At 36.3% G+C, this 25,214-nt stretch overlaps 1 protein-coding gene across 2 annotated transcripts in view; it reads right to left on the minus strand.

Moving 5' to 3' along the window:
* Positions 1-317: 317 nt before the first annotated feature.
* The window catches only part of LOC120775324 (irregular chiasm C-roughest protein), a 79,014-nt gene continuing 54,117 nt past the window's right edge, over positions 318-25,214 (minus strand). The window contains exons 1-9 of one of the 2 annotated variants that reach the window (XM_040105464.1): positions 4,177-4,929; positions 3,552-3,752; positions 3,319-3,495; positions 3,144-3,246; positions 2,691-2,818; positions 2,183-2,609; positions 1,778-2,105; positions 1,387-1,706; positions 318-1,323 (exon numbers count right to left, since the gene is read on the minus strand). In XM_040105464.1, coding sequence (XP_039961398.1) covers positions 830-1,323; positions 1,387-1,706; positions 1,778-2,105; positions 2,183-2,609; positions 2,691-2,818; positions 3,144-3,246; positions 3,319-3,495; positions 3,552-3,752; positions 4,177-4,929 — 2,931 coding nt within the window. In that variant the 3' untranslated portion in view covers positions 318-829. Of the gene's footprint in view, positions 1,324-1,386; positions 1,707-1,777; positions 2,106-2,182; positions 2,610-2,690; positions 2,819-3,143; positions 3,247-3,318; positions 3,496-3,551; positions 3,753-4,176; positions 5,087-25,214 lie in introns of those variants that run through there. The other variant, XM_040105463.1, reaches the window with a different exon arrangement.

A 25,214-nucleotide genomic window follows, 5' to 3' on the forward strand; every position in this document is an offset into this window, starting at 1 on the left:
ATTTATTTATCACTTTTTATATATTTATTTTTTTTTATATAGTTTTAACAGTTATGTTTGATTTGTTTTAAAATTTTTATAATTTTTAAATTTAATGTAATTTTCAAATTTAATTTTCTGTAATGTTTTAATGTAATTTAATAAATAATTTTATTTTTATTTTCTAACTTTATTTTTATAATGTTATTAAATATATTTTTTATACCAAAAATTTCATTTATTTTATTTTTATTTTATCTATTATATATTTCACTTTATATATTATTTCATCTTTTGTTTTATTTATTAATATTATTATTTTAATTTAATGTTTCATATTTTCCACACACCCCCTGTAGTTCTAACATTCAATGTAGGTATTTTCATAATTTTATGGTTAAAACTTTACAACTTTCACTAATTGACTAAAATCTCTGCTTGCTCTATCAGTTAGTAGCGATTTACAATAGGTTTTACGTTTACAGTTAAAAATTTACACTACAGATACGCTAATGATATGGGCGGGTCAGTCACTCACAGCTAACTGACCTGTAAATAGTCTTAAATACATACTCGTTAGATATACATATATGCATATAGTGGCACATACATACATACATATGTGTAAACATACATACATACATACATATATATGCGCGTGTGCGTAGCATTGACATTTAAGGACGCGTGGTTCTGACTGCGACTGTGGCAGCATCTAAGTGTGTCTCTGCGGCGGCGATTGAGTAGCGTGCGTGTGAATAAAGTACAAGGTGCTTCAAATTGTATACAGTGTGCTGCTGTGTACGTGCTTGAAAGGTGCCGTTAGTGGCGCTAGCGCCTACGCTTTCTCTTAGACGTGCGTAGCCAGTGCGCCTTGTTTGGCACTGCCGTTCGACGGTAGGATGAATTGACCGGAGGGGCTCTGCGCTACCGCCACGGACACCGGCGCCGTTGTTGTGACCGGTGTGGCTGTGGTGAGTGGTGCGCCCTGTGTGAGCGGTGTCATGGCCGCAAGCGTATTACTGCTGGCGGTCAAATTCGAACTGCTACCGCTAATGCTTCCGGCGCCGCCATTACTGTTGGCGCCCGTCATGCCGATGCCAGCTGTGACCGCGCTGTAATTTTTCAACGCATTCACACCGATGCCGCCGTTCATGTTCACATGCTGTTGGCTGGGATGGTGGTGATGACGTTGGTAGGGTGGTGGCGCAGGTGTGGCGGCGGGGTTGGCCGTGCTTGGTGGTGGCAGCGGCGGTAGTAGTGAAGAGTTCGAGCGCAGATAGGGGTTGCCGTAGATGGCGCTGAAGCGGCTATCTATGCCGTTCTGCAGTAGCGACTGACCGGCTGGAAGTTGAACACATATTGTTAGTAAACTGAAGGCAGCTGCATTGATGTAACTAAACTTACCGAGGAATCCGTTACCCATTTGAGCGGTGCTCTGTTGTGGCTGTTGCTGCATATCGTTGCGATTGCGTGGCAAACTCAGATTGCCGGTCGTTGTAACGGGGTTTGTGTAGTGCGGCAATGTGGCCGAGTTGATTGTGCTGGTTTGGGATTTGTTGACGTTATTAGCGACACCAGCGCCGGGCTTGCCGCCCTCGGTAGGTGCGCTATAGTCGAGCGCATATTCAAAGTAGGGCGCATAACCGTTGACAGTCTCCTTGTAGTCTTGATTCTTCAAATTCTTAATATGACATTGACGGCTATAACTGAATTCGCCGGAAAATCTGTGAATAATTAAAGAAAAAATGGTTATTCAAGTAATCGAAAAATTGCTTTAAATGAAGCTGCGCCTCACCTGTCGTCTAATTTCACTGGGCCAGCCAGTGGCACTCCCAATGTGGCGCCCTTCATTTGGACATCTGGCATTGGTGCTTGTGTGAGATTGATCGCTAAACCGTCGCTACCAGCCTCCGAGTAGTCCACATCGTAGGCTTTGGCACGCAATTCGTGTTTCAGACCGGACAGTTTATCGCCACCACGTGACGCCTCTGGTATGACATCCGCTGGTATGGGCTTCTTGTTATTGCGCTTCATATAGACAATCACCAACATCACAATCATGATGACAATAGCAACCGAAGAGAGTGAACCCATCACAACCAGCAGTATAGGCACCGAACCCGCTGGAAAAGCGAAATCGCGAACGGTTATTGAAAGTTGGAAAGTTAGGTAAAGTAAAATACAAGTAAGTTCAACTTACGCTCTGGTTTCAAATTAATCAACAACGAATCGTTGCCATATGAATTCTTCACCGTACAATTGTAGCGTCCGAAATGACTGGATCGGCTCTCTTTAATAATAAGTGCTGCACGCACACCCTCTGGCAAATGTTGCTCTTCGAATATATAGATATCCGGGTCGGCTGTGCTCATATTAATCAGCTTGTCATCGAATGACCATAAGATCTGCTCGGCTTTAGGCACACTAAATGCCACACAGTCGATCTTCGCACGACTTCCCACCGCACCGAATTGCACCTTATGTGAGGTGATAATGGGTGCACGCTTAACGTAAATTGTGGCCTCAGCACCGATCTCTGGAAAGCCAGTTACTATAGCCTTGCAGTAATAGCGTCCTGCGGTCTCGGTGGTCACCTTCAAGTTAAGATTTGCTGTGTTGCTGACAACCTGATTTGAAAAATATTGAAAAGGTAATTAGTTAGTTGAAAGTAGCCTGTAAAGAGGGGTCTTCAGCGGTATATTACTTACTTTGTCTGTGTTTTCGTTGATCCATTCAATTTCAGGTGTCGGGTTGCCATCGACGTCACAAAGCAAATTCGCGTTCGTGCCCAAATCTGCTTCAACTGAAATGGGACGCTGTTTGAAGACGGGTGCATCTAAAAGAGAAAACTTATTTAGGGCTTCTGTTTATAAAAAGTTGAACAGGCTATATTCTAGTGAAATTTTTTCATACCGGATAAGCTCTTGAGACTTTAAGGGCCGAAATTTTGATATAAAAGCAAGCTCTTAGGCTTATAAATCTAAGGTTTCTTTTTTTAACGATGAGGTTAAGTTTGCTTTCTGACCTCATTTTACTAATCTTCTCAAAAGAGAACGCTGATCACATATAGTAGATAATTTTTTACACACACACACTCTCTCTCTCTCTCTATCATATACTCTCAATTTGTCAAAAAGTTGTGAAGTAACTGTAATACTTACAGCTGATATCCAAAGTTTCAGTCTCTTCACTCTTGCCTACGGCATTGACTACCTCACACTTGACCAAAGCTTCGTGATGCTGTCGCGTTACATTGTGTATGATCTGTATAAAATATCATGAAAGTAAATATTTACTATTAGCTCCCGCTAAAGTTTAGTGCAAATGGAAGCTCACCATTTTCGTTGTATAATCACCAGTGACCAATTCTTCATTTATGAACCAACGATAGCTTTGCGCCGATGGATTTGCATCCGCTTGGCATGATAATATAACCTCGGAGCCTTCCAGTATGCGCCCGCCCGCCAAGGCACCGCTAATAACTGAAACCACCACCTTCGGTGCATATTTGACCTGAAAGAAATCGTAAATAAATATATTGCTAAAACAAATTTTTACGAATGACTCACCTCTATAAGTATTTTGGCGGCGCGATAAGTGCGATCCGCCGTATTCTGCGCTTGGCAAGTAAATGTCGTATTGTGGTGTTCCTTCTTGGGCACTAGCTTTAAAATCGACTTGGCCGTTATGCGACGAGAGTCCGATAAGGGTTCCTTCACGTATTCGATGCCTTTAGTGAGCACATTGCCGAGGCCATCAATCCAAGTGATCTGAAAGCGGGAAACAATTTATTTGGTGAATTTGATAAAATTTGAAATTTAGCGAGCGAAAAAGATAAGGCAAAATGTTGTTTGACTAATTTTGGTAATGTAGTTCCGCACTGCATTATCTTGTGTATATGAAATTGCTACGGTTCTAAAACCTGCTACAGCGAAGAGAGCGCCCTCTAGTTGAATTCATGAGCAGCGCTCAAACTGTGCACACAGTGGCACTGCAACTACTTTTGCGCTCGCACATCAGCTGTTGCGTGATTTTAATTAAAGTGAGTAATAAATTCCGGCGGATGCGTGTACAAGCAATAAAATGTGAGTTTTTGGTGTTTTAAATTAATTAAAAGTGTTTAATTTGGTGCATTACACTGTTTAAAGGGCGAACAACATTTTGCAAAGAGAAAGAAAACTGTGTACCACTCACCTCAGCCGCTGGCTTGCCACCAGCCGACACACACTCCAACTCAATTTCGCGGTCTTCCGTTGTGAATATAACTTCACCCTGTGTGATTTTCGGCGCTTCCGGCGGCACCAGCACTGTCAATTCGGCGAAACGCGAACGTATGCCCGCCTCACCCGCCGGGCCGGGTCCCACTTGGCACTGATATTTGGCGTCATCGTCCAGCATCACCGGATAGATATCTAGCGAAAAGTCACCCTCCTCATCGCTACCCACCATCGAGTAGCGTTCGAAGCCGCTCAAATTGCGATGCTGCCCCAGGCCAAAATCATCTTTCGTCCACTGCAGTGCACCCATTTTGCCCATCACCCGACAGGGCAGCGTAACACGTGAACCCACAACAGCGGTTTGATCCTGCGGCTCCATGGCGAAGCGTTGACCTTCGGTTGGTGATTTCTCATCATTACTATGATGACTGTTGGAACTTTTACGCGACTTCGGTTTGGCTTCTGCGGAGTGCCAGTGTGCGCTGAGCAACAACAATGATATTACTAGTATGCTGAAAAAGCCGGGGCGCGTTGCTGTGCAACACCAGTGTGCGGTGTGTGGAATGTGTTTTTGGTGGCATTGATAGTTATGCGGATGTGTTCGCTGGCTGGTTGCACATTTACAGTTGCTGTCTTTGCTGCTGTTGTTGTTGTTAGCGCTCCTGCTGTCAAGAGTGCTGCGTGGCCGGGACGTAAGTGCAAAATATGTGCGCTTTATTGATATGGACATTTTCGTTATTTAGCTATTGTTGTTGTTGTTGTAGCAGACGCCGTAGCAAATAATATCGTTGGTGGCGTTGCTTTTGTTTCGCCTTGCAATAAAACGCGATTTCGTTGATATCTCTTTTGTGTAGGCCCGTACACAAACCGTGTCAGGATGCGAGAGCCTGCAATTGGATAATAGTAAAAATGGTAAGCATGAGTGCCGATAAATACACATAACTGTATATACTCGTATTCATATACATATACATATATAGCAAATGCATGCAGGCGTTCGACACATATGACACTTTTGTGTTGCAAATTGTGTCATCTGAACCTCACTCTTTCTTTTAACGGCATTTTCATACTAAATGGCAGAGGAGTAAAAATATGGACAGAGCTTGCCAGCAACGTAAATATCTCCAAGCCACCTCTGTGGAGAAGTTATGGAACTTTTATAATAATCATAACTACAACATGTGTGTGTGTGTGGTTCGGGGAGGAGTAAACATATAGTATAATGTTGCATTGTTGCGAATGTGCATAAAACGAAATATTTATGCGATGATTGCAATTCGCTTGTGAAAATATTTGCGTGTGTGGAATAAAAAATAAATAATGCGATACTAAAGAGTGCACTATTTTAACGCCCCCGTTATAAACGATATTGTGAAATGTGAAAATGTGGATAAGAAAACAATGCAGAATGCTTGAAAACTGTAAATATGGAAGGAAGACGTGTGTATTAATAGGGAGAATAAGTAATATACAACAAATTTTAATGATGTAGTGAAACATAAGAATACATTTTTAAAAGGCAAAACAATTGATTAACAAAAAATTGAAAAATGTGATGTGAATTTGGACGAAGCCACTACTACAAGTATTTTAACTATTTAAATCAAATACCGTGATATAAAATCAAGAAAATAAAAGTTAAAGTTTAATTAAAAACATAAGTGTGTTGAAAGCGAAAGACACAGAAATAAATAAATATACAATTGACTAATGCCAACAAAAAAAATAATAATAATTAAAGTTGTGTTGCAAACTTTTAACTTCAATAAATAATAAAATGAACCTATAATTAATTTTTAGATAAGTTTCAGTAAAAAACAAAGATGCTAAAAATCTTAATGAAAAAAAAAACCAAATATATCGCAGAAAAGAAAATTTTACAGGTAATAAAAATAAAGTAAAATTACCGTTTAAATGAAACATTGAAAGCTTAAAAGTAATGCGAATAGTTATAAAGCTGAAAATAATAAGCTGAAATAACGAAAAATATATAAAGGAGGACTACAGAGAAAATTAATATTTGAATGAACTTGAAAATATTGCACTCTTCCCGAAAATTTTATATGTTGCAGCAAAATTTTATACAAAACTTGCAGCTCGTGGATATTGAAAAGAAAAGACACTAATATAAAATATTGTAAATACTAATGTAATAAATTATAAATACATAAATCGGGAATATAAAATATAAAGAATTTTTAATTCGTGAAAAATCAAAAAGTGGAAAATAAATAGATTGGTGAAAATGAAAAAGTGTGAATGGATAATAAAATTTGTTCTTAAAAAAGATATAATAAGCAATTAAAATTTTGGAAAAAATTAATAATTAAAAAATAATAAAGCAAAATTCATAAAAAAAATGTTGTGAATAAAAAAAGTATTTCAATTAAAAGTGCAAATAAATTTTAAGGAGAATAATTAATTAAAAAAAATTGTGTTTGCTTTTTTGTTTTCAATGTCAATATATTTAGAATCTATTAATTAAATTAATAGAAAAAGTGAAAATAAAAAAATAATATGTGCAAATAATTTGTGAAAAAATAATCTTTAAAGTATGAGTATACAATTAAGAAAAAAATGAAAAATATCCCGTCAAAACAAAAGTGAGTGGAAAATAAATCGGTGAAAATAGAAAGTATTAAAACTTTTGAAAAAATTATGTGAAATAAGAAATTGACGATGCCAATTAAAATGGCAAATAGTTCGTGCAAAACGAAATAAGTGTAAATTATTAATTTAAAAAAATATTGAAAATAAAGAATAATAACTAAATAAAATATATAAATATAAAATAAATTATAAAAACTTAAAAAAGTTGTAAGTAGTAAATAAATTGCAAATATAAAATCAATAAAAAGGTGTTGTAAATTAATAATGCAAATAGTGTGCGAATAACTAAAAAAAGTGGAGGTGACAAATATTTGCGAATAAGAGATGGGTTATGAAAATTAAAAGAGTAAAATCAAACGAAAAAGAAATCTGTGAAATAAAAATGGAAATGCTAAATAAAATGTTAAATAAAAATGTGCGAAAAAAATTGTGAATAATATGTGAAAATAAGTTGTAAAAATAATAACAATTTTAATATTTTGCTATATATAAATAATTAAAAATGTGTTGAGGAAGAAAAACATAGTGTAAATTAAGAAAAAAAAATCAGTGATAAATAAATCGGTGAAATTGTGAAAAAATTATAATCATGTGTGTAAAATCAAAAATGCGAATAACTGTAAATAATTAAAAAAAAATAAGAAAGAATGGAATTGATAAATAAATTATTAAAGATAAAGAAAAAAAGGATGTTCATACAATTAAAAATTATAATTAAATTATATATAAAGATATTATATAAAAATGTTAATAATTTGTAAATATAAAAAAAAGTAGATGTGAAAATAAAAAATTATAAATGAGAAAAAAACTAAGTAAAAAATCCAAATAACTAAAAAAAGAATGAAGTAATAAATGTATTAATAAATAAAGAAAAACAAATGTGTGCAAAAAATGAAATCATAAGTAATAAATAAATCGACAAAATTATAAATTACTTAAAAGCGTGAACAAAATAAATATGGCAAATTATTTAAAAATATTATAAAAGTAGAAGAGGTAAACAAATAAATGTTACAAAAAAAAAATTATAGTTGTAATAATATAATTATGAATCTAAAGTTAAGACTTAAATTCAACTGCATATGTATGAGAAAATTTTGAAGTAACAAAAAAGGTCCGAGAAATTAAGAAGCCGCAAAAACTGTTTGTTTATTAAAAAAATTGGTGAGTAATTTTCCTTTTTTTTTATTTTTTTCCTCCATTTACTGTTTATTATTATATTAGTTATTTTTACATATTATTAGTGCTTATTGTTTTTTTCTTATAGGAAAAATATAACGTCTGAAATATATTTTTGTTAAATTTTCTTCTTCCATTCTAAAATTCAGCTTTTCTAAAATATTAAGGAACAACAATTGTAAATAAAATTTGTTTAGTGGCTTTTTAAGGATGCAAGAATATTTTCCATTTTTAATATTTTTGACATACATATTTGCTTTTACTAGGTTCGAAGCTTGTTGAACCACTTGAGATTACATTATTTTCTGGGAAGCTTGTTTGATTGTCGAGTAAATATCGAACGTATAGCAGTTTCATGAAGTCTATCCACTGAGATTTTTAGTTGAGATTGTTCAGCTCAGTTTGGATTAGGATAATTAGATTTGTTTGTGAAGGGTCAAACAACTAAGTATACTTGTAGTTAGATATGTAAAAATTTCTGCAGATATTTTAGTTTGAGATCCGTGCCAAAGATAAATTTCATATAAGAACTTAATTCTGATTGTTCAGCTATAATGCTATAATATAGATACCAGCAGTTTCGACAAATGAGCAACTTCTTGTAGAAAAAAAGCCGTAAAAAATTTCCTGACCAATAAATAAACACAGCTCATCCCGCTGATCATTTATACATATCACTGTGATCAAATTAAAAGGTGAATTTTTAATTTATACTATGCGTGTTTTTCGTATCGGTAAATTTTTTTCTGTAAGTTGGTAGTACTGTTAGTGGCATCTATGCTAAATTTCATGTCAAAATAATCATTAGTATTTGAGAGACGCGTCGTTTTGTGAGGCTCTAAAAGTGAATTTTTCGATTTTTACTATGTCAACAACCACGCAATCACCCCATTCGCCTGATTTACCTTCGTGTGACTTCTGGCTATTCAGCAAATTCACATGATCACTCCGAGGATACAGTTTTGATTCAATTGAGGATATAAAGGCTGAATCGAAGGAGGCTCTGATGGCCATAAAGACGGAGGATTTTTCCAAGTGCTTAGATGACTGGAAAATTCGTTGGCATAAGTGTATTGCAGCGGGAGGGGATTACTTTGAAGGAGATGAAATGGACAAAGTTCACCTTTCAATTTGATCACAGTAGTATATATTTTATAGAGTCTCCGATGCTTCGTTCAGTGTTTTAGCAACATCGTGGTGAACTTCAGTGTATTTAAAAAGCTTAGTATACAAATTAAGCTTAAGAATTCAATAGGGACTTAATATACATGTTTTTGTGGGTCCTTAGCTTTTACGCTTGAACCCAAACCAAGAATAAGCAATTTTAAGCTTTACACTCCTTAGCGCCTTTAAATTACGCAGTCATCATCACTTACGTTATTTTATATAGCTACATTATCTATAAACCCTGCTATCTGGCAAACTAATGGGCATACAAATTCAACATATTTTCCTTTAACCCATTACCTTGGCGGAATGTGCATAAAATACGATTACATTTGCGATTAAGATTTTTATGAGCAACGCAACCTGAGTAATTTTTATACGAAATTATAAGGAAAAACATTAAGGTTTATAGCGCGAATGGCATTGCGAAGCAACAATGCAAGGTAGCGCGGGTGGTTGTTGGCGACCAGGCAGACTGGCGGTTTTGCTATTTAAGCGTGGACATGCGTGGGCGTAGAAGTACATGTTTACAAGCGCTATACACACATATAACTGTATACTTTATATAAATGTGTACATATATGTATGTATGTATGTGTGCATATGAGCGCCTTGCTGCTATTCGCCACGTTGAGCGCGCATTAACCGAAAAGCAATATCAAGGATGGCAATACGAGTATCTGGCTTACCTTGTTTATATGTATGTTTATTTGTATGTGTGAGTGCTGCGGCATTTTGCGCATTACTTTAAAATATATTTGTTTGTATGTATGCACCCACGTAACAGCCAACTACCCACAAACTTACACATTCATATGTATGTACGTGGATGTTTGTAGGTGTATGCGCTTGCTGGTGTGTGTGTATGTACATGGCAGTCGAATTAGCCAAATGCAATGAAACGCTGTTGCGGTAATGGATTCTTTTGTGGCGGCTGCAATGCCATGTTGCTGCAGTTCTCCCATACTTACCGTTACTTTTGTTGTTGTTGTTGGTAATTTTTTCATGCAGCGCACTCAACGCAATAATGATTTTTCCATAGAAAGGAATTAACTGTAAACACACACAGTGGGCGCCCACTAATTCATTTTTTATTCCTAGTTTGCGGGTGTGTGTGTTTGCGTGCGTGTTGCATGCATGCAAGTGTGCACGCGTGGCTGAGTATAAAATGGATTTCCGCTTTGTGCAGTGTGAATGCATACAAGTGAGAAAAATATATAGAAAAGTACCGTGGCAGTATAGAAGTGCAACCACAACAAGGCTGCTCCGCCTGCCACCTGCCGCCCGCCTGGCTTTTCACCGATTTCGCAAATACAAGCTCATTTTTTAGGCTGACGTATTTATTTTTCGCTCAGTTTTCGCTTTTTCTTCTGCCGCTCGAGCTTTCAACATTTCGGCTTGCAGTTTTTCAGTAATTTTCCAAAGCTGATGTAATTTTAGTAAACGCTTGGCAATGACGTCGGCCGCAGTGCGGCAGTGTAACGGTGCGTCATTGTGTCAGTCAGCTAGGCTGTAAATTTGTTACGCCAACCCACACAAATGTGTTGGCTTTCAGGGTCACGGCGCACATTGCACTGCCTCATTTTATTATAGACTTGCACATACACATATACACACATACATACATATAGGCATATTTACATTTATTCATTCTATATAAGCACATCAAAGCATTTGTATATATGCATATATACTTTTGCTTTTGACTTTTGGCCTGGCGCCCAGTCGTGCTGTCGCCTTGTCGTCCTGCCGCACTATGTTGCATGTTGTGCGGTGGCTGAGTTAGCGAAGTTTTGTAGGTCAAGTTTGTGCACACACATACATACACACATAAACATTTATATATATAGGCAGACGAAGCATTTCAAATTTCAATGCGCCTATATATATTCACACACACAAAGAAGTATTTTTAAGTATGTGTGTGTGTGTTTGCTCGCCTAGTTTTTGCTTGCACTGCCGACAGCAGTTAATGAAAGTGCACCAACAAACGCCCAGCTAACCACAATCATTTTATTTACTTGCCGTAGTCGCATGTGTGTACCGTTATATATTATATATATACATATATAGATATATATTACATTTGTGTGTGCTGACGCGCCATGCATCCTTTTAAAAGCAGCCAGCTTAATGCCAATTTAAATTCAACTCGAATGAATGCTTTAAAAAATGTTCACCATTTGCGGCTATTCGGGGGCTAATCGGCCCATTTTGTTTGCTTGCAAGCTGCAAATTTAAAATGCATCTTTATTATTTATATGCACATCAAATATGAATGGCGGTGGGCTGTGTGTGGGTGGGTTTCGTATGCCGTATGGCTTTGTAATCAGTTGGCCTTGGGAATTTTGAATTACTTAATGGCAGTGATTATTTGCACTTCGAGGGCTTTTTTGTTTTTTTGCTATTTTTATTTAGTGAATGCTTGCTCGGTGAGCTTAGAGAGTGTTTGTTGAATTTTGGATGTGGTAATAGGTAGTAGAGACGGTAATAGGTAGAAGAGTCGGTTATTAAAATGGGTTTGCTTTAAGATATTGCTGTCATGAGAGGAAATGCACTACTGCTGGCTTAAGAGGCATCTTTTGAGACTTTTACATTAATTCTTCATAGAAGAATGAGCTGTGTTGTTTATCGTGACATTAACCACACGTGCTTTTCTCACCCACAAGCCGTCTGCTCCAATTCAAAACCTGGTATGGAAAACTCTTTTATTTAAAAAGACGTCGCTTCAATCACCGCACATATTGTTCTGATCGGACCATTATAGCATATAGCTGTCACATGAATGAGTCGTTCATATTCAAGAAAATTGTAAATAACCGTCCTTTGTTTCTGTATATATGTACACTTATGTTCACATAATTAAATCGCTGCATTACAAAATCACGTTGCTAGAAAGACAACACCTAACGACTATAGTCAAATAGTACGGATGAGCAAGGTGGATAAATTTTTGACGTCAAGGGAAATTAGAGCACAAATGGAACATAAGCATGGTGTACGAGTATCAGCAAACAAAAAAAAAAAGATTACAGGAAAACTCCTCAAATGTGCGAATCGCACGACACAAACCGAACATATCAAGCAAGAACATCAAACGAAGGCTATTAATTGAGAGAGAGCATTAGCAAAGGAATCAGAGCTCTGGGATCTAGCGGTATGGAGTGATGAATCCAAGTTTAATGTCTTTGGGATTGACACCAGAACAAGAATTAAATACAAAGATACAAAAAAAAAACTGTGAAACATGGTGGATCATCTGTCAAGGTATGGGGATAGACCACTTGTACAAGTTGAGGGCAAAGTAACTGGTAGTAGTTACAGAGACATTTTAGCAGAACATTTGAATGGAAATTACGCCATGATTCACCACTAACTTGGATTTTTCAGCAAGATGACGACTCAAAACATTGCTTCAGAATTGTTAAGGACCCTCTAGCAATAAATCACATCAAGTGTATCGAGTGGCCTGCTCAAAGTACGGACTTAAGCCCCATAGAGAATCTATGGAGGATTATTAAGAGGACAGTTGCAGTGAGAAAACCCTCGAATAAGGTTAGATTGTGGCAAATCCTATTGAATGTGATTTTGAAAAAGTGGTTCCCAACAAAATACCAAACTAAAAAATAAATTTTTTTTTAAACAATACATCGAATTCTTTTATCTGACATTTTTTTGTAGCAGGTGGCCTAATTATATGTGCACGATAAATACATATTAACAAAGACGAAAGCAGATTTTTATGAATTTGTATATCATGACGTTCATGTGGCTTAATTGTGTCAACACAAGTGTATAAAGAATGTGCATTTATTCTTGAATATATTCCATTTGAAGTTGTGCCGGCACATAGTTCGGTGTTATGAGCATATTTGTAAGAATTTTTAAACCAAGTGTAATCGGTGAGAAAAATTCTGCTCAACAGCTGGACCGTGCGGCCTGAAACTTTTACATGGCATTCATAGATATACATATTTGTCGATAATCGAGATAATTATCGAAGAAATAAGCGATTAATTTTGATTATTGCTCAAGTGTACATTTTTTTATTTTTCAATTTTTTTTTTTGGATTTTCAAAAATCAAAGAATCAGAGTTTGACTAGTTCTTTGATCATTACGTTTATTCATCTATTGTAATATTTTTTTTTTATATATTTAATTTTTTGGATTTTTTAAGCAGAAACTTCTTTCTCACCTCCAGACACCTTTTTTCATCGACGCTCTTGGAGATTGGCTAGTATCAAGGGAATCCAAAAATTTTTAAAATTAATCGTCGATTATTAAAGTACATTAACTTTTGTAAATGTATGTTAATTTTATTTATTTCTGAAATAAAATGCTTTTTTTCGCACTTGCAAGTCGATATAACCCTTTAAGGTTTTCGATGTTAATGTGAAATTTTATTTATTCTAAGAATAATGTCCCAGTTTTGTATGTCTAAAGTCTAAGTTACATTTCCCTTTTTCATAAAGATTTATATTAAATTGCGTTTTCGTATGTCTAATTAAGTTAAATTTTCCATTTTATAATGACTCATATTAAATTGCTTTCCTTCCCAGAATTCATAATATTTTCCTTAATTAGTCTGACATCTGTGCAAATACATATGTGCTAACTACCTGCCATGTTGAAGTACAAACGTATCTACGAGTATAAATGAGAATGCTTGAGCGATCGCCTAAAAGTTGGCAACACGTGCGAGAATTACCTAATTTGAGGCAAGCATGTTAAAGATAGGTATAAACTCTTAAGCTTAGGCAAAGCCTAATAATATCTACCTGTCATATATCAAAGAAATGTATGTGCGTAGCACGCATAACGCGAAAATAACACATATAAATAATTTTTAAATCATTTCAAAATGTCTAGCTAGGTTGAAGTTGCTTAAAAGGATTGAAATATATGGAAAGGTTAAGCTTCTTAAAAGTGTGTTTATACTCAATCATAGATAGATCCATAGACCTACATATATAGCAGAATCAAGTGTTAGTTTTATGTGCCTCTCTATTCTGATTCCACTTTCATACAATAAGAAACAATCAACAAAGTTATAATATTAAAACAAACATTAACACCGTAAATGTAAAATCCTTAAAAGTCGCTAACCTGGCAATATTAAAGAATTTAATCTCAACCTGCTCAACATGTATACAATTTTTTTTTGTTTGGTTTGCCTTGCTAAAATTCATTTTATGGCTTCTGCATTTGTAAATAAACCGCTCTGCTAAGCGCGCCACCACATAGCCACGCACATATAAGCGCGCACTTGAAGTGCGGCTGTCAGCCGCTTACTGTTGAACACACACATATAACACAGACACACATACACATACTTATTTGAAATTTGACTGATCTGTGTCTGCTGGAGAAATATTTTCTGAAATGAGTGATTTCGTTATAAAAATTTTCATTTCCTTTTTAAGGTTGCGTCTATAATTGAGTTTTAGACACCCACCACCACTACATGCACAAGCGCGGTGGCCTTCTATACAGCAACACATTTGTAGCCACGAGCGTGAATCTAAAATGTTGAAAAATATTTCTTGTGGAAAAGTAGATCTCACACAAACACAAATATGGTGTGTTTGTATTACTTTGAATAACGGTATTTTATGTGTCATATAAAAATGTGTTTGTGTTTGTGCTTATTTCCACTTCTATATGTCATCGCAATTATGTCAGGTGATACCATAAATCATAAGAATACATAAAGTGGCGTGTAAAGATATCAACATTATATAATATGTATGTTTGTGTGAGAAAATGGTTATTCTACACTTATTCTTTGGCACGCAGGTGTTTATGTGGACTTTTGGTATGGTCATTATTTGGTAGTATTTTGCGTGTGAACGAATTTTGTCATCGAAAGTGGCATCAAGTAGCGTATTTTAAATTTTTTCTAGTAATCGATTAATCGATAACTTTTTGTTACTCGATTTTCACTCAATGTGTTTCTCTAACCTAATCGCTTCTCTTTCTCTCTTTTCGCTAATCACTTTCTATTTATCGATTAGTCGATAATTTTTTACTCAATATGTTTCTCTAGCTTATAGATTAATTAAAAATTTTTTTAAATCAATAAATCACTTTCTAGTAATCGATTGGTCGATGATTGTTTACTCAACACTATAACCTACATATATATTAATTTAAAAATTTCCATTATTCGATTAATCGATAAATCACTTTCTAGTAATCGATTGGTCGATGATTGTTTACTCAATATGTTTCTAGAGCTTATGAATAATTTACAATTTTTCCATTAATCGATAAATAAATTTCTAGTAATCGATTAGTCGATACTTTTTTACTCAACATGTTTCTTTAATCTATAGATAAGTTTAGATTATTACATTAATCGATACCTTTTTTTAATCGATATTACTCAATATGTTTCTATAACCTCTTTCTCTTTTTTCGCTAATCACTTTCTATTTATCGATTAGTCGATAATTTTTTACTCAATATGTTTCTCTAGCTTATAGATTAATTTAAAATTTTCCTAAATCAATAAATCACTTTCTAGTAATCGATTGTTCGATGACTGTTTACTCAACACTATAACCTACATATATATTAATTTAAAAATTTCCATTATTCGATTAATCGATAAATCACTTTCTAGTAATCTAGCCGATATTTTTTTAATCAATATGTTTCTAGAGCTTATGAACAATTTACAATATCTTTCTATAACCTATAAATAAATTGAAAATTTTTCCATTAATCGATTAACCGATAAACCACATTATAATAATCGATTAATAGAAGATTATTTTACTCAATATGTTCTATAACCTAAAAGTTGGAATCTCTAAACCTAATTATTTTTTAGCAATTAAGTGTTATTTTTCCCTTTCTCTCTATCTCAACAATTCATCTCTGCTATTCTACCAGAGTGCACCTTCCTCTAATTATCCTATTAATAAAAAAATTTAATATTTTTACTTTTTTGCTTTATTTGGCAATTTTTCACGGATATTTAAGGCTGTAGAGGCTACCAAAAGAAGGTCCATAGCATTCCTGCAAAGGAGTGTTGAGTCCTATGCTGTTTGTTTAACATTCTAAGGCGGGTTTTGAAAGCCAGATCTTTCAAAAGTATTATTATTTATAGCTGAGTTTATAAAAATATTAAACAACTTTTCTAAATTACTAATAATAAAATTTTTAAAATTACTAATAATCGATGAAAATCAGATTAATTGGTTTAATCATAGTTCTTCCTTCATCCATTTTGAACCAGAAATACATATCCCTAAGCACTGTAACTTCAAGCATTCAGCATTTACACTCCCTCCACTTTTTCATTTCTAACACTCCCTAAAATGTGTCGACAGAAAAAATGCGCTAGGTCATTGAGCCAATCCTTTTTGTCATTTCTCTTGACCGTTTTGCAATTTCCTCCGCTCACTGCTTTAAAGGTCGCAGGTCTGCACCAACGGCCCTGCTGTGTGCGCGCCAAGGCGGGTCAAAAGCATTTCAGCGTTAACTGACAACGGGCGATTGCGGCTTGTCGCTTGTTGCTGCTGCCATTTTTTCAGCGCATTTTTTGTACTTGCTGGAATTGTATAATTTTATTTGGTCACAGCATATACTGGCTAGCTTAGCCAGCGACCGAGTAAGGGCTCTACGTTGGTTCACAGCAATGGCGCGTTTCCACCAAACCAGCTATGTGGTCTACTAAGCTGTTAGTTCTCGCTTGTCTCTCGTTTTGTCGTTTTTCGTGCCATAGCTGTGGTTGTTGTTGACTTTACTAACTGGCTTTTTAAGGACTGTGGATTTTTATTAATGTGCGCCGTCGCGTTTATTTGCGTTTATTTAATGTTAGCTGTTCGGCTGACCAGACATACACACACCCAACTAGTGCTTTCTGGTATTCGTAGTTGCCTACATATACGGTTTTTGCAAATAAATAAGGCGCCTGTCTGTAGTAAAGCGAAATTCATCGCCAACTTATCGCATTGTTTGCCAAAAGGGCGTGTTTAATGGTCTATATTACAATTTGCACATTTGTACAAACAAACATGTTTCGATATTCATATGTACATACGCACATGTGTTGTTGTAAGCATATTAATGGTACAGTTGATTGTAAGGTTATTAACACATTAGCGCCGCTTCTTGTCATGCGCCACTTTATTGCCGCTTAATTTTCTATAAATGTGCGAAGAGGAAAGTTTTTAGAAATACATTATTAACATAAAACCATTAATAAAATTTTGAAATTGTCTTGTTCATTTCATTTAAATGTCATTTTTATACCTTGCACAGGTTATAATAAGTTGGCCACGATATTTATAAAACCCAGAAGGAAATGTTGGAGATCCTGTAAAGTATACATATAAATGATCAACGTGACGAGCTGGGACAATTTAACAATGTTTGTCTCTCTGTCCGCCTGTCTAGTTTTTGAGATAGTGATCTCAAATTTGAGGGCGATGTTATTTACAGTGCTTTAGGCCGCCAAATAAATGAGTATGGTCGCGAAGGCTTTAAAATTTAGCTTTTAAAGTCAATCATCATTCAATTAACGAAAAGAAATACTGCTTAATGGCAAAATGCTTTAAATCGCAAAAGTTTTTAAAGTTTGAAAAGTGAACTTTCTGAATATGTGATGGTTATTTTTGAGAAACGAAAATTAGAAGGTTAAATTTTAGTTTGAATGAAAAAACGAAAATTCCAATGTAAAATGTATGGGAACCTAAAAAAAATAGCGACCCCTTAGAGTTAAGCTACAGCGCCTGGCCTGGAAGATTTATTGTTTGTCAATCACTAACATTTGAGGGGGTAAGAGTTGAAAAAAAAATTCAATTTTTTTTTTTTTTAATTTTAATTTTTTTTTGCAGCACCCTAATATATACAGGTATTTGAAATACCACTCTTATGGAAATTTAGATTTTTAACATCTAAAAATCATAAGAATTTTCAATTTGCTTTGTGTTATTGTCGTTAGTTTTTTATTATTTTTAAGCTAGTTTTGTAAAGTCACTGTCATAGAAATCCTCCTCCTTATTGGCAAAAAACTTAGACTAACGATCTACACAAGTTTTTCTTGAGGCGTATACTCCACCAGCCAAATCATTCGGTATAGACAGGAACAGGTAATAATCACTTTGTGCCAGATTCGGGCTATACTTGTATGTTGAAGAATATCCCAACCAAGCATGCTGGCAAGTTGCCAAGCTCACACATATTGTGATCTGCCGTTGCTCTAATGAAAAATAATTATTTTCCTGTTGGCCAAAGCTACTCGACGATGGCTTCTTTAGACTGTCAATTAGCCTTCCAGAACGTGGTGCATCTGGCTTTTACAGTAGCAGGACCTTAAACACTATTCACATTTTTAGTATCCTATCTTATTTGGAACAAAATTTTATCTTGCTAACGCCATAACCAGAATTTGATCGATAATATTCCTTGCGTTTTTGGCTTTAAATTCGGACAGAATCATTGATCGTTGCGTTGGTGCATTATCATCGTGGAAAATCTATGAATTGTTCTTCCACAATTCCGGCCGTTTTCGACGGATGATCTCACGCCAACGGCTCAATACGGCCAAATAGAATTCCTTATTGTCTGTCCATCCGGAACACATTCATAATGCACCAAGCCATGAATATTAAAAAAAAAACAGTGATCATTTTAATTTTTGAGCGGCTTTGGTGTGTTTTATTTGGTTTCACCTCGTTTTTTCTTCCATTCAATTGTTTCCATGTCAAACTCATATCTCATCGGGAGTTATAATGCTCTCCATGAATGTGAGATCGGAATTTGTACGATCAAGCATGTCCAAAGAGACCTGTTTACGGTACTCGTTTTGAAAAAATTGAGCTTTATCGGGACGAATCGAGCAATAACGCGTTTCATCCCAAAATATTCACCAAAACCATTCGAATGAACTCGAGAGAGATGTCCAGCTCTCTTGCCATGTTTTAAACCCTTTTCTGATGACTTTCAAGCACCATATCTTTCACTTTTTAATATTATTTTAATCAGACGAAGAGGTCGAAAGTCGTCCAGAACAAGGCGTGTCTTCAACGATATCTCGATTTGTACCACCGGTAGACTTGTGTTTTTGATAAAACTGAATCATCGAAATTTGGTTAGAAATATAAAATTTCACACAAATTTTGTTTTCTAGATCTCGAACAGAAACCCTTACTTTTTAACACTAAACAACGGCCAATATATTCATATGCCTACATACATACTTCTAATTGTTAACTATATATGAGCAGATGGACCGAACATATGCTGTAAGAGCTACCCTATGAGTCTCAGTAAGATCCTTTCTTCTCTTGTTTTTGTACTTTACGCAGTTATTGTGTCGCAGCAACTAAATTTGTACACGCCCACGCCCACGCCCACTTCATCTATGCCTAACGTTGAAACTGAAATTTATTACCCGAAATTGTCGTCGTCGTGTCGCCGGTTGTTTGCACTTTGTTTTGTTTGGCCCGACCGAAATTGGAATTAGGAAATCCACACTTGTCGCGGTGTGTAAATAAACACACACACACGTGTGCACATCATCACAGCATGTTTACAACCGCACAAACACACGCGAATGTTCACCGCTTTGTAGTACGAAGCATCGATGAGAGATCGCCGTCGTTACAATTTCATTCCGTTGCACTTAGCTTAGCCGAGCTTAGCGCAGCTCTCAGCACGGATGGCGCCACTACTAGCGGCCTAACATTACCATTACATGCAGCTTTGTTTCAGCAAGCTGGTGCGCCTAAAAGTATGCCCCCTACATACCCTTACATACACTTGTTTGTCTGTATATGTGTGTGTGTGACTACAGTGAGCTTAGCGCAATCCTCCGCGCTGTTTGTATAGGCAACATTCGCAATATCCGCTTGCCTGATTGCCCCAACTGCCATCATCAGCGACAGCGTTGTTGTTATTTGCCCGTCAATAGCGCACGAACATGTGTTTTGTGCCGGTTTTTTCTAATTTATGACATTTCGAAGGCGCATAACTGACAAATCGCGCACAAACGCACTCACAAAGCCCCGTACACACACTTACATACACATAGTATGTAAACAAGGAGGAAGGCAACAATCGCTCGACAATAGTTCGTAGGTGTGGCAGCATGTAGCTGCTATTGATGCGAGGCTGCCTGCCAATAGCGCAGAAGAACCAGATGAAAAACAATCAAAGAACGCGCTAGTAACAATCATACACCCAGCGACACACACACACATATGTGCGCTTATGCAAAGCGCTCTGTTAAGTACACAGTGGGATTTCAAAAGCGCACAACAGCTCGGCCTCCCATGTGCCGAGTGCAAACACAAATTGAATTGTTGTTGTTGTTGTAGATGTGAGCGGTTAATGCCAAACGCCAAATGCTGGGAATTTGATTACAAATTTATGCCATAAAAAAGCGGAACTGTATACATGTGTACTCGTTACACTTTCATTGTTGTTGTGAATGTTGTTTATTAGGGTGGTGTTGGCCCCCAGCGGTGCAGTACGGCATATGGTCGTAGTTGTATATGTAAGATAGCATCTTGCAACAAATTGGGAATCACAGTGTTTTCAGTTTGAAGAAATTTTGTTTTTAGAAATAAATATGGAAAATAATACCTGTTTCTCAGTGTTGCTCAAGGTCTAAGGAAGAACTTGGCTACAAAGATACAACTGAAAAAAAACTCAGGAGGAGTCGCTAGCATGTGTGTTACAGCCTTTTCGCACAGCCAAACTAATTTAGTACATTAAGTTTATAATTGAGAAACCACTTTTTTACTTTCGCTCAGTCGTCTACTCGATTCACTATAGCTTCGATTAGTGATTAACGATAGCCTCGGTTAACGAAAGACGCAGTTCACGATCAGCTCTTATACTTGCTTATGTTTTTGATTTTGCATATTTTCAGCAGGTTGCTATTTTAGTAAAGCACACAACCTCATTTACAGCCTAGACAACAACCCACAGAGTCAAAAACAGTCAAATTTATCTTGGGGATAACAAACCACAGAGTTTCATTCCGGTTTATGCTAGATTTCAATTCAATTAATAATTAATATAGTAAAATATGGATTATATTTTGTTTGGTAAATAGAACTCCATTAGATTCAATTAGCGCTTTAATCTAGCAAAGGCCGATTAATTGATCAATTAACGCCTGTCCGAAAAGACTACTCGACTAATCTGAGGTTTAATTAAGTCCAGAAAGATTTTTCGCACACGCTTATTGACAGAACACAGAGTTTGAATTGAGTCTGTAGTTCAGAATCTCATTGGAATAAAAAATATATCGGTGTTGAAGCAAAAATTATAATTTTTAGAGCCCTAAGCAGCATTTTATTCGGAAACCAAAGCAAATTGGTGAAATGATGGTAAAAGGAGTTCAGTATGTATTTAATAATATATATTTAAGATATATCAAGACCGTGCCAAATAATTAATAGCAAAAACAAGGAAAAACATTGACTAACTAGACGACATTTTCAATACAATGCTAGGAGTACAAAAGTAAGCCGATTGAGACAGCAAATGGCGGCATACTTTTCCCGTTCTTTTGACATTTCTCTTCACTAAGAATTGCCATTTCTTCTTGTAAAGATATACGATCCAACAACGAGTAAAAATTATTAAAATTTACTACCGTAATTTGGAGTCAGTGGCCTCAATCTTAAGAGCGCTACGTCTAAATGATGGGCGTCATAATCGTCCTGTCAGATCAACAATTGAGCGTCTAGTAGAAAAATTTGAATCCACAGGCACAGCAGAAAATGTTCCCGTACCAGGGAGACAAAGAAGACTCAAATCAGTCTCTGCGACGTCCCTACGGCCTACATCCTTATACGATTGACGCAAGAACTGAAGCCGCTTGACCACTAGAATCGTATGTTCGTGATGGGGGTGAGCAACAACTTGAAAATTATTCAGATTTTCATCAAAAAATCGACTTCAGCGATGAAGTGCTTAATGGCTTCGTCAATAAGCGAAATATGCGTTATTGGTCAGGGGGCAATCTATACGTACTCCATGAGTCACCTTTGCATGCTGAAATTATTGGTTTGGTGCGGTTTATGCATCGGCATCGTCATTGGATCGTTCTTCTTCCGTGATGATCAAGACCGGCACGTTACTGTGTATGGGAATCGCTACCGCTCAAAGACAACCGAATATTTTTGGCCCGAATTGGATAATATGGACTTGAATAATATGTGATTCCAACAAGACGATTTACTGAAGACCAAGTGTTTGAATTGGTCTCCTCGGTCGTTACGATTTGACGCCGTTGGACTATTTCCTGTGAGGCTACGTCAAGTCTATGGTCTATGGCAACAAGCCGGCGACGATTGATGAACTTCGTACGAATATGGAACGTGAAATTGAAGCAGTATCAGGCGATTTATTCTTGAAAACCGTCGACAATTGGGTTCAGCGTCTGGACTTCTGCAAGTGTGCCCTTGGCTTAGAATATGCTTTCACAGAAATAAAGAATTTCATTGATATTCCAAACCATTTTTGTGTTTTTTTAAGAAAAATTTTGTGGCGCTTTTATTGAAAATGGTCGAGAGATCGCTGCAGACATGTCTCTTTCTGGACGACTTTTGACCTCTTCAACTGTTGAATGTATTGAAAAAGTGAAGGATGTGGTGCTCTAAAATCGTTAAGTAAGTGTTAGAGAGATGGCAAGAGAACTCTCGCGAGTCCGCTCGAATGATTTTGGTGGATACTTTGGTTATGAAAATCGGTTTTACTCGACTCGTCCCGATATCGCATATTGTACATACATATAAGTATTTGTATATATGTATGTTATGTTAAGTTGGAACTCCTGTTATCATTGTTCTGTGACGGCTGTTGTTGCCACTGTCGGTTGCAATTATGACAATGTGCTATTCAAGCCGCTGCTATGTAGCTGTTATTGTCTATGCTTATTGTTTAGCTTTGAGGACTGAGCTGTGTACATATTATATGTATGTATATTTGATGCTATGTTGCCATGGCGGAGGATATGCGGATTGTGAGGAAGCAAGGCAGCGAGGAAGCGCTGCTGATCGCATTGTTGAAGTCGTCAAATCGCGAAAATGTTTATTTACATGTTTACCGTTAGGAAATGAAAGCATCCTACACTGGCTGCATGAACAACCATAACACATACCACTACATGCATATTTATACGCCCACATATATGTAGCTGTAAGGGCGTAGCTCTGCGGCATGCTTGTATGTGCGCTTGGAACGTGCTGTTGGGGGGCAAGCGAGCGTCTGGCGGCGCATGTGCTGCACTGCAAGTGTATACAACATATAAACGTCTGCATGTGTGTGCGTTGGCGTGTGCGCTGCGACTACATGTGTGCACGAACACTTCCGGTGTAGAAGGATAATAAACACATGACACCCCCAGCAACGAACATTTAATGCCAAGACAAGCGAATAGACAAACAACAGACATTGAAAAAGTGACGGGTAAACCATACACGCGCACATACACATGCACAGACAATGCAATGTTGACGGCTGAAAGAGGTAAGGAGCTCGGTGGCGGCCCTTTAGGTGCCAGATAATATTTAGGCTGCGGTTATGTATTTGTGTGTGTATGTGGCTGCAAGTAACTTATAAATAATACACGCATAAAAAACATATAAAGTCGGGCAGCCGTGGGAAGAGCAACAACTGGCAGCGTGCTCCTGCTGCTTTAGTTGCCACTAAATGCTAGTGCGAGTGCTGCTGGGGTGCTGATAGTTTTGTCCGTTGCTGACATGTGCCAACGCAGCAGCAAGCACAACAACAATAGTGTGTAATACAACAAAAGCAGTGCTGTACAAATAAACTGGCGTTTAATAATAACAAACAGCCGAACGTTTATGCCGAATAGGAAATACTAATAAAAAGAGAGGCGTCAACTTGAGAAGACAAATAGAAAAAAAAATAAGACAAATAAATAAAAGACAGACAAAGAGAGTTTTAGTCACATTACTAAGAAGATGACAAGAAGCAATCTCAGAAAAAAACAAAAAAAAAAACCTAAAAACAAGCGTAAACGCTATGCTACCCATAACTACCTACCTAAATGCTACCTAAAACGCAAAGTAACGTAACATCACTTTTCATAACTTTACAGGAGAAGAAAAAACGATATAATAGAAAACATTCATATTGGAACAAAATTTTAGTTTCGGTTATCAAATGGTTATCTATTGGTTATACATTGGTTATATATTGGTTATAGATTGGTTACATCTATGAGCGGAAGCTGAAAATTTTATGCTACACACATATGTCACATCAGTTTACATCGTAAGCAATTAAAAATTCAATTAAAATTTTTTTGATGATACGTTATTTTGCATTTTAGGTGACTGCAAATAAAGAACTTCCCTATACAAGAACTTGAGCGGCCAGTTTGTATGTGTTTGGAGACTGTAGTGCTGCCTTGAGCAATAATTCATGCCAAATTTTGTGAAGATAAGTAGCTCGCCAAATACAAAAATTTTTCATGCAAAGACTTATTTTTCTTGGGTCAGTTTGTATGGCAGCTACAATTTCTTCGTAGATTGTTTCTTTGGGCTAAAATCGAAGCCAGATTTCGTTAAGATATCTCGTCAAAGACAAATTTTTTCTATATAAGGACTTAATATCCAATAGTGATTCGATATCAGGTGTTCCGATAAATTAGCAACTCCTCGCGGAGAAACGAAGGTATGCAAAATAACACTTTGATATCTCAAAAACTACTAGATTACGACTAGGCAGAAGGAGAGACAAATAGAAAGAAGAACATGACGTGACCATTTATATACTATATGTACAGACTTTATCGAATCTCTAATGTTTTATTCTTGGTTTTGTAAGCTTCGTGGCAAACTTAACATACCCTCTTCAGGCAGCTGAATATGGGGTGCCAGGGACAGAGGTGCATAAGTATATCTTCATGGTAGTATGTATTCATGGAATATTTCAAATTGATGAAGCAGACGTGTAAGGCAAGCAAAAAAATTGTGTTTGAAATAACAAAGCACAATCAACTATTAATAATAGAAACAAACTGCTGCACACCAGCGCCACTGCCCCAAGGAAACTAG

Source organism: Bactrocera tryoni, chromosome 4 (genome assembly GCF_016617805.1).
Source record: "Bactrocera tryoni isolate S06 chromosome 4, CSIRO_BtryS06_freeze2, whole genome shotgun sequence".
NCBI lineage: Eukaryota > Metazoa > Arthropoda > Insecta > Diptera > Tephritidae > Bactrocera > Bactrocera tryoni.